Raw genomic sequence first — 16,000 nt, forward strand, 5'->3', positions numbered from 1 at the left:
CTTTACATACTGCTATGCAATGTCTTTTGGCGCTTTAGTGTATACCAGGGGTAGCCAACTCCAGTCGAGAGCTACCAACAGTTAACGTTTTCCATGTCTCCTCACAGAATCACAAGTGAAGTATTTAGCTCCACCTGAAGATCTTTTAAAATGTATAAGTCAGTAATGAGTGCACCTGCGAGGTGAGATAGAAAACTTGATCTGTTGGTAGCTCTCGAGGACTGGAGTTTCCTACCCCTGGTATATGGGATGTGTATGATTATCCATGATCTCAGATAGGCAAACCAAAATCCCTGAAAGCTGCCCCTATTTTTGTGAGAAAAAAAAATCAACTACCACCACACTGTTTTGACTGAGCCTGTGTGTTTTCAGGAGCAAGTTCTATTCATTCACGCAAATAAAAAGAAATGTAAAAAAAAAAATCTGTGATAAACAGAAGAAATGGTTTCATTGCAGGTAATTGGATACCCTGAGACATGTGCACTGCTGATAACCACTGCTGTGTCCTGGCAACCCATGGTACCAAACAGAAAACTGCAGTTTAATACATTTGGGAGGCATATGGGTTGTGGATACAAAAATATCCATTATATTGATAGCATAAAAGGAGGATTAAGCAATAGAAAGCCAGCAACAGATTCAACAACTGCAATCTAACCCTATTAGGCATTCCCCACACCCATCCACCTTATTACTTCTTCCAATATAATGGCTCATAAATATTTAGCGCCGATTACTCGACCCGGCCAGAAACAGTGATCTGCTGACCGAATCCACCACATGCAAAACATTGATGACCGATGAACCATCGGAGAATTGGGGTAATCAATCATGTTAAAAATGCCCAATACAGTACATTGCAGATGTGTGGGGGCCATAACTGAAATGTGGGAATTCCGCTCTTATTGCAACATTTATGCTGAACCAGTCTGCAAATACTCTGCTCTTTACCTGCGCCTACAAAAATTCTCTTGAGCCACAACTCACCCATGGAATTTCTTATCAGATTCTCCACCAGCCTGCTTTACACTTACTCCAACATCTATAAAACATACACACATACATGTACACGATCGCTAATGCCCCAGTCTCCACAACACTTTGGCCAGAACCTTCACTTTCATGTCTACATTTAAAGATGGTGTGTTCCTATATTATATAACCTTTGGTTTTAATGCAGTTTTCTCAGAGAGGGGAACATGCGGACCCATACATTTTCAAGAAACAAATTATTGGCTGCAAGGCCAAATTCAAGAACCTAAACGTAAAAACATCTCAACTGTCTCAAAATAAGCTCTCACTGCCATAAGAAAATCTACGGTACTTATGTAGTATCTGGGCATCCGATTTAGAAATCGGATCAGATCGCATCGCATGCGACCAAATCGTATGCGATGCGATGGTCAAGATTTTTCCATAGGATTCAATGTTAAAATGGTCTGAGTCCATTTTAACATAGAATTCAATGGGAAAAAGGGGTCCTTTTCCTTTCCCCACTATCCAAGTGGGCATGGAGTTGGATATAAACCTGTGGCGAGTGTAGCGAGCCACCGAGCCCGAAGCGTGGCGAGCGTAGCGAACCCCGCGAGGGGACACAGAATACTTTTTAAGAAATATGCGTTCGCTCGCCACGCTATATAAAATCAACTCTATGCCCACTTGGATAGTGGGGAAATGAACAGGACCTTCTTAACATTGAATCCTATGCAAAATCGCATCGCATCTGATTGTATGCCTTAAGGTAAGGCATACAATCACAAAATCGGCAGCCCAGGTACTACATAAGTACAAAATCTACATTTATAGCATTATACATCTACCTACATTGTTTATTGAAATTCAGCTTAAAATGTAAACAAACTGAGGGGGAGATGCACAGATTGTACCAATATTTCTCTTCAGTAGCAACGAGATCTATTAACATCTAAAGATGCTGGAGAGGGTAAGTGAAGACTCCCCCCTTCAGCCATCCCTGTCACAGTCAGTGTCATGGACTGTAAATACATCATGGGCTGGGACATTGGGGGTTATTCTGATTCACTCTGAAAGGCACAATCACTGACAAAACCATATGCACTGCAGGTGGGGCTGATGTAACATGTGCAGAGAGAGTTAGATTTGGGTGTTTTATTGTTTCTGTGCAAGGTAAATACTGACTGCTTTATTTTTAAACTGCAATATAGATATCAGTTTGAAGTACACCTCCGTCCAAATCTAACTCTCTGCACGTTACATCAGCCCCACCTGCAGTGCATATGGTTTTGTTCATTAGAAAGTGATTGTGCCTTTCCAAGTGAAATCAGAAAAAACCCCATTGGGCCTGATTCACACCTACTCACATGGTGCGAATTTGCAGGCCATGCATGTGTAGAACCCATAATACAGTATATGTGTGTGTTGAAAGCCTGCTAATTATTTATATCGCTGACCTTTCACAAAGTGATTGACAGGAAGCTGGCGTTTGGGGGTAATAATCTGTTTTCTGGAAGTGCAGGGAAAAAAAAGATGCAAGCCTGCCGAGACATTTTAGGGAAGGCGTGTGACCACAGCTCCAGTCCTATCGCAGCCACCAAGTCCTTGGATAAGCACAGACTGCACACACTGGAAAAAACATTGGCTGGTGAACAGCCTGCAAATGGATTTGTAGCTAATCGCAGAGCTGCAATATTTTCGTAAGCCATGCTATGCAATTCGCAGGCTTGCACTCTGGAAGGGTGGCATATACCTGATCTCAGGGCTACAATATTAGTAGTCCAGCAATCAGGTCCCAATCAAGCCCATCAGCGTGCTCTCTTGTAAATTAATAATAAATGATAGGGCATAGCCCTCCTGTCATGGAGAACACATCTCCACAGTAATACAAAGAGAAGAACTAGTATCAGGGCACATAAACTGTGCTGATACCACTTTTCCCCTTAACAACTAGTCAGACATCTACCCCTTTTTAATTTTTCTGTTGCTTTTTAACCACTTGCCTATCTCATGCACACCAGGCTGCACTTTGTCTGACTTAAGCCCTGTACACACACATTGATTTGCTTTTGAATTGATGTTAGATTCAATTTTCTATTAGATCTGGCATTAGAACTTTCCATTAGATTTGGCATTAGATCTGTACTTTTGCATTAGATAATCGAATTTGATATACATTCGTGGTACATTGTACACATTCGATTTACTAGATCGAATTTGACATTTCCTTGGCTGCACAGTAGAGTTTTCTGTTCGATTTTGTGAAAACGGGAGCACGCATCGAATCGAAAAGTGACACAAAAACCATTTGATTTTCTTTAGGATTCGATTTTGCTAAGCAAAATCGAATTTGAAGAATCTGGAAATAGTCGCATCTGATCTGGCCAGTCATCAACCATCACTAGGTGGCAAATTTGCAGCCTCTGCAAGGCCTTGTTCCCTTCCCAGTGCCTGCCACCCAGCCAATCACTGCTTATCAGGCAGCCCCCCCCCACTCATACAGCTGCAGGGAAACTTAAGAGAAGCAGTCCTCAGATTTCCTGTGTACACCCATTAGGGTTAGTACAAATTTACTTAAATATCAGCCATCAATGCTTGAATCAAGGTCATTCAAGAAAAATAATTTTTTTAATAAAATATTGTTGGATAGGTTTTAAATACAATCAATCATGGGGGGGGGGGGGGGGTTTAAGCCAGTTGCATAGTTAATAAGAACATCCATGAAAATAGTGAAACGTTAGGGGTGAAATGGTAGGGACCTTACTGAGCAATCTTTTTGGACTTATACCCCTTTCAGACAGAAAACAAAAATTGCTGGGTGAAGCAGTTCCACCCAGTAATTTTGGGAATAACACAGGTCCTTTTTCTGTGTGAAAGGGTACACCCGTGTCCTCGACCCTGGAATTGACCAGGGTCGAGGACACGGGATTTATGACCCGGGTTGACCCTTTCACACAGAAGAAATACCGGTGTTATTCAGCAAATCACCGGGTAGAAATTTTCAACCTGGTAATTTGTTCTTCTGTGTGAAGGGGGGTCAGGCTGCTCCTGGCAAAATGACACGGCATTTTAAATGCCATCTATTTGCCAGGATTTTCAGACTTTTCTGTCTGAAAGGGGTATAAACTTCTGTTTTACCCTTTCACTGCTGAGGTTTGTGATTCTCACATTAATATCACTGATGAATAAATATTTTAAAATAAATACCAATTTGTCTTAGGGCGGTATTCAATCTCCCGACGCTATTCACGACAGGGGAAATAACGGCGGGCCCTATTCAATGCGGTCTACCCCCGAGCTGCAATCAAGCCGTCCGAGAACGGGACCAGGTCACAGCGGTCGGGCTAGCGAATATCCCCCTCAATGGGGGTAATTTAATTACAAGCGCTAGCTCAAGGATGAAGTGCCCAGAGATATTTAATTGGCCCTGTGGTAAACCTGTGACTAGCAGCTTCATAGTCTTCACTCTAGGTGCAGGATACTGATCAGTGCAGGAGGGCATAGGTTACATTTAAAATGGATAGCGATAAAACCCATCAAAAACGTTGACCTTTAAAATTTTAATATACCTTCCTTACTGATCAGCACCCTGCACCTATTGTGAAAACTAGATCTGCTCACATCCTCCAAAGGGTGGGAACATAAATCTGACTTAACCAATGCCTCTGGTTTAGTTGCAGTTTTATTCCAAGTGCTATTAGAACCACATGGGTTGGTGCGCTATATAAAAATAACGGTACTTGTTTCCTAGCACGGCCACACCGATTCTAATCTGGGGCATCGCAGGTAAAAAAATCTTATCGTCGCATCGCATGCGTGCTAAAAAATCGCATGCGATGGTCCCGACGCGATGCCCCCGATTTCCCATAGGGAACAATGTTAAATGCCTCAATTTACCCAAATGAACAGGGAACAATGTTAAATGGTCCAGAAACCCCCAAAAACACCCCAGAACAGTGAAATGGCCCCCCAAAATTAGTTAACGCCACCCCACGATCAACGTGAACCCGAAGCGTGGCGAGCGCAGCGGTACGCGTCCTCCGACCTTTTCATACCCCCACTATCCACGTCGGCGTGGAGTTGAGAATAGAATAGCGAGGGGACGCGGATACCTTCACAGTTATACGCGCCCCCTCGCGGGCTTCACAGGTGTCCGTGTCGACGTGGACACCTGTGAAGCCCGCGAGGGGACGCGTTTACCTGTGAAGGTATCCGCGTGCGCTCGCCACGCTTCGGGCTCGGTGGCTCGCTGCGCTCGCCACACTATTCTATTCTCAACTCCACGCCGACGTGGATAGTGGGGGTATGAAAAGGTCGGAGGACGCGTACCGCTGCGCTCGCCACGCTTCGGGTTCACGTTGATCGTGGGGTGGCGTTAACTAATTTTGGGGGGCCATTTCACTGTTCAGGGGTGTTTTTGGGGGTTTCTGGACCATTTAACATTGTTCCCTGTTGATTTGGGTAAATTGAGCCATTTAACATTGTTCCCTATGGGAAATCGGGGGCATCGAGTCGGGAGCATTTAATGCTTATTTAGCCGCATGCGACGCGACCGACGCGATTTTTTAACTTTTCAATGCATTTCAATGGGAAATCGGGTCCATCGCGTCGGGGGCCATCGCATACCACTATTAAGGGCACAAGATCAATGCGATTGTGGCCGTGCTAGGAAACAAGTACCAAAATACCATTTTTTTTTTTATTATTTATGGTCCATGTAATATGTAAAACCAGTGCTTGTGGCTTCCAGAAGTTAATCCTGTTCCTTACCACATAACTGAACCTATGAATGACATATAAAACACAATTTGTTTAATTTAATATTTTTGTCTAAAAGTAGTCAATAAGAAACTTTTGTGCTAGGGGTACCACAAAAATAATTTTGATACTCTAGGGTGCCGTGTATCAAAAAAGTTTGGGAACCACTGCCATAAATTACAGAAATAATGACTTTTTGCATCATTTTATGTGTTCATGCTATGTACCAAAAGGATCATGTAGATTTCACAGAAATCTACTGCTACTTAGCGCTACAGATCACAATAGCCCCATTAGTTTACACTTAATAATCCAGGGGCTGCAATTATTAATACATAGGCCACATAAATCACAATCTGCAAAATAAAACAGACATCTAAATAGTATTTGAGAAAGTAGTGCATGGGCAATGAAATCCACAAGAAATTGGAAGGGAATTCAATTGCTGGTGACTTTTTCGCCCAACCGCAACATGCCACATTTTACAGACTACCAGATAAATTGAGTGTCATTTAATTGTTTAGATAGAATTATATGGATAAAAAATTTTTGGGGTATAAAGTTTTATTTTATATTTAGTTTAGCTTAATCAAAGGCCTATAAAAAGGTAAAAAAAACAATGGAGGTATGTAAAGTATATCACAATGATTTACAAAATGTACACCAAAATGTAATGCATACTTGGATATATAAGTTAAAATGAACCAATATCAGTAAGCTGTACATACATAAAACAATTGAGTTTTGATACAATTCCCACTACCTGACACTATATTAACAAAGCAGCAGTCTTTAGTTTAAAATGTAGCTAACTTTGTTTGCAGTATGAAGTAACCCTATCTGCTGCTTCAATCTTGCATGTGTGCCTGTGTAAAATGGTGGACGGTGTTGAAGGAGAAAGATGGAGGACAGTTAAACAGAGAACATGGATCTGCACTACAATCCTGTGAGCAGGCTGCCATCTGACCCACTCAGATAACCACATTACCCAGACCTCTAATAAAAAGGAAAAGGCAACGGAGAAAAAACAACCCTACAGCATCTCACTACAATGGGAATATGGAGCTGCTCTAATCCTGTGCTGAGGATGCATTTCTAGCCCTCACACACAAAAGCTCCTAAAGTCACTCTGTCTACTCCATATGCTGCAACAGAGCTACCAGATCCTCACTATTTCCATAGTAATTTCAAAGCAGTTTATTTACAACCCTGTAAAGCAAACCTTAATGCAAATAGATATACATGGAAAATATATATATTTTTTGAAGAGGAATTATTGTAAGTCAAAAGCTCATCTGCAAAAGCAGTGAATATATGCTAAATTTGAGAATAAAACATGTATGCTTTACTACAAACATAGGACAAAAAGTAACAGAAGACAATTATGATCAGCAAAACCACACGATTTTCCCTCAGACATAAAAGATAAAAACAAACCCAGAGGCTTAGCAGAATGCATGATACATATTTGGGGATGTCCACCAAGTGACAATGACCAAAAGAAAAAAAAAAAAAAAACTTAAAAAAAAGAGTTTCAACTGCAGCTTACAGAACCAGCTCCAAAATATATTTACACAAAACAAAATGTATGTGTATTTTACATAATTATGGTGCACAACAGCACGTTCTGATCTTTGAGCTTGAAGAAGTTTTACAAATGGCTGACATGGGTGTGAGCTCAGGCTATTTGCTTGTGTAACAAGATTTACAAATCAATACAACTAGGATTGTGACTCACAGAAGGCAACAAAGTGTAAATTAAAAAAAAATGTTGACATTACTGTCATAACAATATTGAAAAGATAAGAACAAGAGGAATAAACTTACAGAAATTCCAAAACAAGTGGTGACACTGAAATGAGAGTTGTAAATGCCATCTTTATCAAAAATAGATTTAGGGCATTTGAGTAGAATTAGCATGGCCTTATAATGAAATTACAGAATTCGATAAAATGAAATATTAGATGAATGAATAGATCTGCTTCTCAGACTTATATGGTACAAATAAAATGTCTGGATGTTACTGGAATTCATACTTTAATGCAAATTCTGTATATAGTTGTAATGATTAGATGAATGTTTGCAGGGCACAATGACAAGCAACCCTTTAAGGCTTCTTCCATGTCAGTTTTCTCTCCATTAGTAGCAGCAACAGGAGAGCATGCTCCACTCCCACCCCATAATCTCTTCCCCTCCCACATTAGGCAACCATACTCCTTTCATCCCTCCTGTCCACTCATCAGCAGGTCATATTGGCTATCTTATGCTTGAAGTTGGCCTCCAGTGCACACTGCACCTATGGCAAGAGCTATATGTAGTTTCAAGTAAACTAACGCACCCAGCTGCAATATAGTAGCAGTAGTACAACACCCTGGTTACAAGTACACAGCTGCTGCAGTGTGTATTGTTGTTTTTGTGTGTGTCAAAGCAGCCACCATGTTCTCCATCTTCCAGCACCAACAAGCCCCGTTTCCTTGTTGATGGTGCTTTAACATTGCTCCACTTGGCCACTCTTGCCCCCCCCCCCCCCCCCCAACCAAGCCTTTGTTCCACTTCTCACCAACCGTAGCATATATTAGTGTGCACTGACCTTAGGCAGCAATGGGAGAGGACAGGCATCTTGTCACAGGCTATTATGCTGCGTGGTGCTATAGTGTGTCATGTATGATATGGTGCTAGCCCCCCTCCCTGCACACAAAGGATTGGGGTCTCGGGCGCCATATTGAATACTTCCTGTGGGCCCCCCGTGCTCTCTCCCTACCCCCGGAAAATCGTACTACTATTCTCGTCCATACACAATATATATATATATATATATATATATATATATATATATATATATATATATACACACACACACATATACACACACACACACACACACACACACACACACACACATCTTTAACACTTCCGGGACTTTACAGCTCAGTCAAACTGTGGCAGAGACCTCATTTTCAGGGGTTTCTCATCCACTACCCCCCCCCCCCCCCCCCTAAATCCAGCTTTGGCTTCTTCATCTGAATTGGGGGGCGCCTCAGCGCTCCGGGGCTCCCCAGAAGCAGTGTGGAGCTCTCGTCCCCCTCCCCTGGGTGTAAGCAGCGAGAAAAGAACAATTTCACAGGACATATAGTGATCGCCACCTCCACGAGTGCCCCCGGCCTGCCCGCATACTCACCGGCGGCGGCCGGACCTTGCAGATACCGGTGCGCTCCGCAATCGGTCGGATCTTGCTGATAAACGCAAAAGGGTCAGCAAATTCCTCCCGGCTAGGCTCAAACACCGGACACTCCGGCGGGGGCACGAACTCCATGGCGGCGACGGGGCACCCACCCGGTCAGAGGAGAGAGGACGGGCCGCAGGACGCACGGTGAGGGTGAGACCCCGGGGAGACCGGGCGAGCTGTCCGCGAGGGAGGCGGAGCGAGAGGAGCCAACCGACAGAGAACGAGAGAGCGAGGCCGCAGGAAGCACAACGAGGTGAAAGGTGTCCATCCGCTGAGTAAGGAGGAGGAGGGGGGCAGAAAGAAGTAGTTCCAGAGTGTACACGGATCAGAGTCCCAGTCTCCTGCATTAATTATTAATTATCTGTGGATGTACTGCCAGTGACAGGGACACACGGCCAGTAGCCATTGCGCACACATGGCGGCGGCGGCTGGTCCTCCTCGGTGACGCCGATAAGATATACTCGGCCGCAGCAACAGCAGTCACCTTCACCCTCCCTGCTCGCACGTCACAGGTAGAACACACTGTGTGCGGCCAAATCGGGGATTTCTGTACGAATTGCACCCTAGAGGTTTAATGGCAGCTGCCCGCACGGTACATGGTGACTCACTCAGCTCAGTGCGGGATTTAGTTTTGCGAATTTTTTAAAAAAAAAGTTGTATTATCTGATCACACGTGTTGTTTTTTTTTATTATTATTCACGGCTTTTAAAGGGCGAGTGTGCCCGCACACAGTCACAGTGCGGGCGCTGTATCACAGGGACGCGATCCTGTGCATTATGCTCTGTACAGGATTACAGCTCCAGGTACCCGTATACAGCCAGCAGCATCTACCACCAAAGTAAATAAGGCCTTCATATCAGACTAATTGCACGTTACAATGGTGCCCAATGGCCCCGCCCCCAGCTGCCATTGGCTGAGCGTCTCACTAGTGACAGATCTAATTCCACCGCGACCAACTGCCTCCAACTGTGGGATCCACTCCTTGTGTTTACATGGGCGGATGGATCTACATACAGCTGACTGCCACACCATCGCCGGGACTTATTTTTTTAAAGAGCCTCATTCAGCATGTGGATTGGATGGGAGCGGCGGCGACGTCCGGATGGGAGAGGGGTGTGTCTTACGCGCTGTAACTGGGAGTTCATTGTCTAGTAGTGACTGTCAGCTAGTCACGTGATCTTTGGACAGTGGGCGTGCCCGAGTCCTCCGGTTTCCTCCTCCTATTATGTGCTAGACCGAAGAGTAGTGTGTGTGTGCAGTACGTGACGGAGCAGCGCGACATCATACGGGTATAGAAACGTCATGTGTACACTGTACAATATGTCACACAGATGGAAGTTTTCCAGCCTGTACGTCAGAGGCAAATTCTAGTGTATGAAGGGCTATAGTGGTTAAACGTACAGATATCTTCTCAACCACAGCAACCTTCTACAGGCCATTTTAGACTTAACCCTTTGAGTGCCTAGTAAATTTGTTAAAATAGGAGTGAATAATATTGCTAAGTAAACATTTTTATTCATCATAATGCCCAGTAATATTTACCTTATATATGCGATACGATCTTTTTTTACACAACATTTCTTATTTTAATTATTATAAAAAATGTGAGCAAAGCTGGCATATTTAGTGGATATTTTGAACATCGTTCACAGAGATGTTGGCACTCAAAGGGTTAAGCAATGCTAGGGAGTCACCCTCTCAGACCTATGCAGCACCAAGGGTCCCCAAAGTCAATTCCATGTGAGAACAACATTAAAGCCCCGTACACACGGGGGGAGATATATTGCTCAACAATATGTTGCTAGCAATATTTTGCTGATGGCCACTGATGAAAGGGAACCTCTGCCGGCGGTGTCGCAGACAGGGCCGGCGCTACCACTAGGCAGCCTTAGGCATTTGCCCAGGGCGCCCGCCACTGGAGGGTGGAAGTTGGAGCAGCTGTCCACCCATCGCGCCCCTGTGCAGTGACTCGCCAGGCTGGGTGAGTCCGCAAGCAGAGCATTTCCCCCCCCCCTTGTAGCAGCCGCCTGACACCCCCCTCCCCCGGCTACTGTGTAGCACAGTAGCCAGGTCCGACGTACGCCCGGCACCCCCCCTCCACCTCTGTGTGGCAGCCGCCCGAAAACATTCCCTCCCCTGGCTACTGTGTAGCACAATAGCCGGCCACCGCACGCCCGGCACTTCCCCCTTCTCCGAGGACCGGGTGAGCGCCGGGGCGCCCCCACGCCTGGGGCGCTCCGGTGACTTGCACCGGCCCTGGTCGCAGAGGTAATCAGCTGGTCCTGCGACCAGCGATTATAACAGGGCTGAAAACGGGAGCGCGCAACCGGCGATTTACCGGCAATATGGTCGCCAGCGGCCCCGCGAGGGGACGCGCATTACTTCACAGGTGTACGCGTGTGCTCGCCACGCTTCGGGCTCGGTGGCTCGCTGCGCTCGCCACACTGTATAAAATCAACTCCACGCCAACGTGGATAGTGGGGGTATGAAAAAGTCGGAGGACGCGTACCGCCGCCGCTCGCCACGCTTCGGATTGGCGTCAATAGTGGGGTGGCGTTAACAATGGGGGGGCCATTAACATACTTAATACCCATGAGGGGGCATATACAATGAGAAATTGGCCATATTGGCCCTTTTCCCATTGTTCCCTATGTAAAATCGGGTCGATCACGTCGGATGCCATTATAATGGCATGCGCCCGACGCGATCAACACGGTAATTGACAGAAAATCGGGTCGATCGCGTCGATCGCATGCCTTAAGTACCTTAACTTAAGGCATGCGATCAACCCCGACGGGCGCCGTGCTAGGAAACAAGTACCGTATTTTTATCCTGTGCAGGGTAAATACTGACTGATTTATTTTTACACTGCAATATAGATCTCACTTTGAAGTAAAACCCCAACCAAATATAATTCGGTACTTATGTAGTATCTGGGCGCCCGATTTAGAAATCTGGTCGGATCGGGCACATCGCATCGCATCGCATGCGACCAAATCGGATGCGATGCGATGGACCCGATTTTTCCATAGGATTCAATGTTAAAATGGTCTGAGTCCATTTTAACATAGAATTCAATGGGAAAAAGGGGTCCTTTTCATACCCCTACTATCCAAGTGGGCATGGAGTTGGATATAAACCTGTGGCGAGCCACCGAGCCCGAAGCGTGGCGAGGGGACGGTATTCTGTGTCCCCTCGCGGGGCTCGCTACGCTCGCCACAGGTTTATATCCAACTCCAAGCCCACTTGGATAGTAGGGGTATGAAAAGGACCCCTTTTTCCCATTAAATTCCATGTTAAAATGGACTCAGTCCATTTTAACATTGAATCCTATGGAAAAATCGGGGCATCGCATCGCATGCGATATGGTCGTATGCGATGCGATATCGCATCGCATCTGATTGTATGCCTTAACTTAAGGCATACAATCAAAAAATCGGGCGCCCAGATACTACATAAGTACCTATAATTCTCTCTGCACAAGTAACATCTGCCCACCTGCAATGCACATGGTTTTGTCCATCTAAAGGCCCCCATACACTACGCGATTTGGCCCCGATTTCACCCGATTCTGGAGGATTGGGCCGAGAAATCGAGTGAAACTGGGCAAATTGCGTAGTGTATGACATCCGATCCGATGCGCGGTCCCGTGTACATCGGATCAGATCCGGATGTCGGACGGTCTGCACATAAGATTAATCATGTGCAGCCGTCCGGGGGAGTGACAGGAGCAGGCTGGGGGCGGGGTCCGGTCCTGGGTACCTGTAGGTGCAGGCTGTAATCTGTATTGTGCACTGGGAGAGCCTCAGCCTCTTCAGTTGTAGCAGCGCCGCGGCAGGCAGGGTCAGGAGCGGGGACCGCAGATGCAGAGAGACCGGGTGCGCGGCGCGAGAATAGAAAGAAATCCCATTCAAAGGACTGGGCGGCCGCTGATTGGCTGAGAACTTATATATACACATATACAGAAAAGTGCTGGTGCAGTTTAATGCATATATATATATACTGTGTATATATATATATATATATATATATATATATATATATATATATATATATATATATAAAAACTGCAAGGCCATTATCAAGGTTTTACAGTACAAGTATTGTAAGGTAAGAAAATCACACCACACATTGCTTGCCATTTTAGCAAAAAGTTTTATTGAAAAACTGAATGTAAATAATTTTTTGTTATTTTAGCTTTTAAACAACACATTTAAAATATGTGTCCAACATGGCTGAGAAGCCTAAACATGTGAAAAAACGAGAGCACTTTATATCTTTAAAAAATGTAATTTACTAGCCTAAAACTATCGCAATCTACACAAAGTGCAACATCAAATATAAATACTAGAAGTGGTGCAGCCTGCGGCACTGGCAGTGAGTGATTTCGCTTTCAGGGGTGCATTGCACACATGCAGCTTGGGTCAGGAAGATGGTTTCCCGCTACCATCTACCTTCCCCCAGCTGCATGTGCATTGTCCTCCTGCAAGCGATGTCACTCAAATGCCATATCACAGCCCAGCAGCACTATCGCAAAGTGCAGCATCAAATATAAATAACAACAGATGTGGTGCTGCCTGCGGCAGTGGCGTTGAGTGATTTCACATACCCAGCAATAGTTCACAGTCCAACTATTGCTGGGTATGTTTTTCCTAAAAACACAAGTTATATACGCCCAAAGTGGACTGATTCTCAAACATTACAAAAATGTTAAATTGAAATCAACCAACATTGAATAGCGTAGGCACCTCCACCTCATCCTCATCTGCATCATAGAAGTGTATATTGCTGAGGTGACGGTGGGTGTGTGGATGGTACGGGGTGGGTAGCTGTTTTGTGGGGGAGATTGGATTTGAGGAGAAGACTGTAGAGTGGTTGAAGGTTGGTTGGGTGTGGGTGTGGGTGGGTGGTGGCGGAAATGGGTAGGGTGGTTGATTTGAGAAGGGGTGTGAGGAGGCGGTTGGTAAGTTGAGGCAGTCGATTCTGCATAACCCGAATGGTACATGGGCTGTTGATGAGGATGGGTACTGGAGGAAGGGTAGGTGGCGAGTGGCGTGGTGTAAGTGAAAGGGGCATGCAGAGCAGGTGCTTGGGGTGGTAGGCCACCGAGGTTCCATTCTGGTGTCACTTGGCCTGTGAGTGTCTTGTACAAAACTTTGTTCATCAAACGCCGGCTCTCTAGTTGCTGCTGCGGTGTGAGTTTACGCATGGTTTTCGCAACGTACAATGCAAAGTCATCAAATTCATCGACTTTGCGGAGCAGGTTACACCGTGCCTCATGTAGTAGTGGGTCTTCGTTAAATTTGCTTCTGCGCGGCTTCCTCCTGGTACCCTGTTGGTGGCGTCGTCTCCTCAACAGATAGCTCGTTAACGTCAGGGGCACGGTCTTCAGGCGATATAAGTAGATATAGATATGACTATTGGAAAAACAAAAAAGTCGTTTAAAAACATGTTTTTTGTTTGGTTTACAGTTCGCCACAACCGCTGATAAATGGCAAGCCATCGCAGAGGAATTTGACAGGCGATGGAATTTTCCAAACTGCGGCGGGGCCATCAATGGGAAACATGTGTACATCACCAAACCCACCAACAGCGGCTCTGACTACAAGGGCTACTTCAGCATTGTTCTCATGGTGGTGGTCAACACCAACTACGAATTTATTTTTCTGGATGTGGGAAAAAATGGCCGAAGCTCGGATGGTGGGTCCCTAAGGAATACCCGCTTCTACGATCAGCTGACCACCAACTCCATTTACCTGTCGCCTCCTGACCAAATAAAGAATGGGCTTGGATTTGTGTTCGTGGCAGATGAGGCCTTTGCGCTGCATGAACACATAATGAAGCCCTACCCACAAAGAGTCCTGAACCATAAGAGGCGCATATTCAATTACAGGCTTTCTAGGGCACGCAGGGTTGTAGAGAATGCATTTGGCATTCTCAGCAACCGATTCAGGATCTTCCACCGACCCATCAACATGCAGTTGGACAAAATTAACTATCCAGTAACAGCATGCTGCCTACTGCACAACATGCTCCATCGCAAGCTTACCAGCAGAATGCCATTGCTCCCAGCAGGACCCGAAGACCCGAACCAGCCAGTGGAGGCAGCCCATATTTCCTCTGTGTCGGCTTCAGCTGTTTCTTTACGCGGCTCTGCTAGAGGCAAACAGGTCCGTGAAAGCTATAATGCTTTTTTCAATGGGGAGGGAGCTGTGGCATGGCAGGAGGAAGCTATCAGATAATACAAACAATAACAATATCAACTTACCCCACTTTCCTCCTCCGCATCCTGACTTCCCTCCTCGGACTCTGCCATGACTACGAGCGACTCCCTTGGTGACCGCTTCTCTAACAGGAAGTTGAGCTCCTTGTAGTACCAGAGCTGCGGAACGTAAACCTTGTCTGGACCCGCCCCCAACCTCCTGGACTCCTCGATCTTCCTGTTTTCTTTCACAAAGACGTTTGTTTGCAATTTTGTTACGCACACAGGTCACCGATGCGGCAAAGTACGTGGGCTTGGAGTACTCCACCAGGCGGTTGTAGGCAGCTTCCTGCTTCTGTTTGTTGCTGTAGTCTGGGGATGACATCAGCCACAAGATCTCCTCCTCACGATAAAGGCTGATGAAGCCAAAAAGGAAGTCCCGCGTTTCATGCGACATCTGCAAAAAAAAACACATCTGTAATTATTGTTGATAAATAAAGTTTTATGCATTTTTTATTATTCTCTTTATATTCAAAGTTGGTATAGTTGATGTTGTTAAATGAAGTTTGTTTTGAAGTTACATTTTGGTGCGGTGTTTATGATAATACATTGACATGCAGGGTGCAGCAACAAATGGTGTGCACATGGACAGTGGGGCAGCATAATGGGCCTACATAATGTAGTGCACATGGGCCTGCATAATGGCGGACAGGCAGGGGCGGGATTGGGGACTAAAAGTGGCCCTGGAAATTTCCTGAAAGTGGCCTCATGTAGGCAGCAACAAATCAATAATAGGTGGAGCCAGCATGGCACTGTGTGGCACTGATAGACGGAAACGGGGA

At 45.4% G+C, this 16,000-nt stretch overlaps 2 protein-coding genes across 4 annotated transcripts in view; one reads left to right on the forward strand and one right to left on the reverse strand.

The window, feature by feature from the left end:
- The window catches only part of KDM5B (lysine demethylase 5B), a 47,191-nt gene extending 37,621 nt beyond the window's left edge, over nucleotides 1-9,570 (reverse strand). For 2 of the 3 annotated variants that reach the window (XM_083173224.1, XM_083173222.1), the window contains exon 1: nucleotides 8,909-9,567. In XM_083173224.1, the coding sequence (XP_083029350.1) occupies nucleotides 8,909-9,043 (135 nt within the window). In that variant the 5' untranslated portion in view covers nucleotides 9,044-9,567. Of the gene's footprint in view, nucleotides 1-8,908 lie in introns of all 3 variants that reach the window. The other variant, XM_083173221.1, reaches the window with a different exon arrangement.
- Nucleotides 9,571-10,143: 573 nt separating this feature from the next.
- LOC146060231 (uncharacterized) lies at nucleotides 10,144-15,672 on the forward strand. The gene is made up of 2 exons (XM_083173225.1): nucleotides 10,144-10,245; nucleotides 14,428-15,672. Exon 2 carries the CDS (start codon nucleotides 14,587-14,589, stop codon nucleotides 15,196-15,198), a length of 612 nt encoding a protein of 203 aa, XP_083029351.1. The 5' UTR covers nucleotides 10,144-10,245; nucleotides 14,428-14,586; the 3' UTR covers nucleotides 15,199-15,672.
- The last annotated feature ends 328 nt before the right edge of the window (nucleotides 15,673-16,000 follow it).

This window comes from Crinia signifera, chromosome 2 (assembly GCF_055691185.1).
Source record: "Crinia signifera chromosome 2, ASM5569118v1, whole genome shotgun sequence".
Taxonomy (NCBI): Eukaryota; Metazoa; Chordata; class Amphibia; order Anura; family Myobatrachidae; genus Crinia; species Crinia signifera.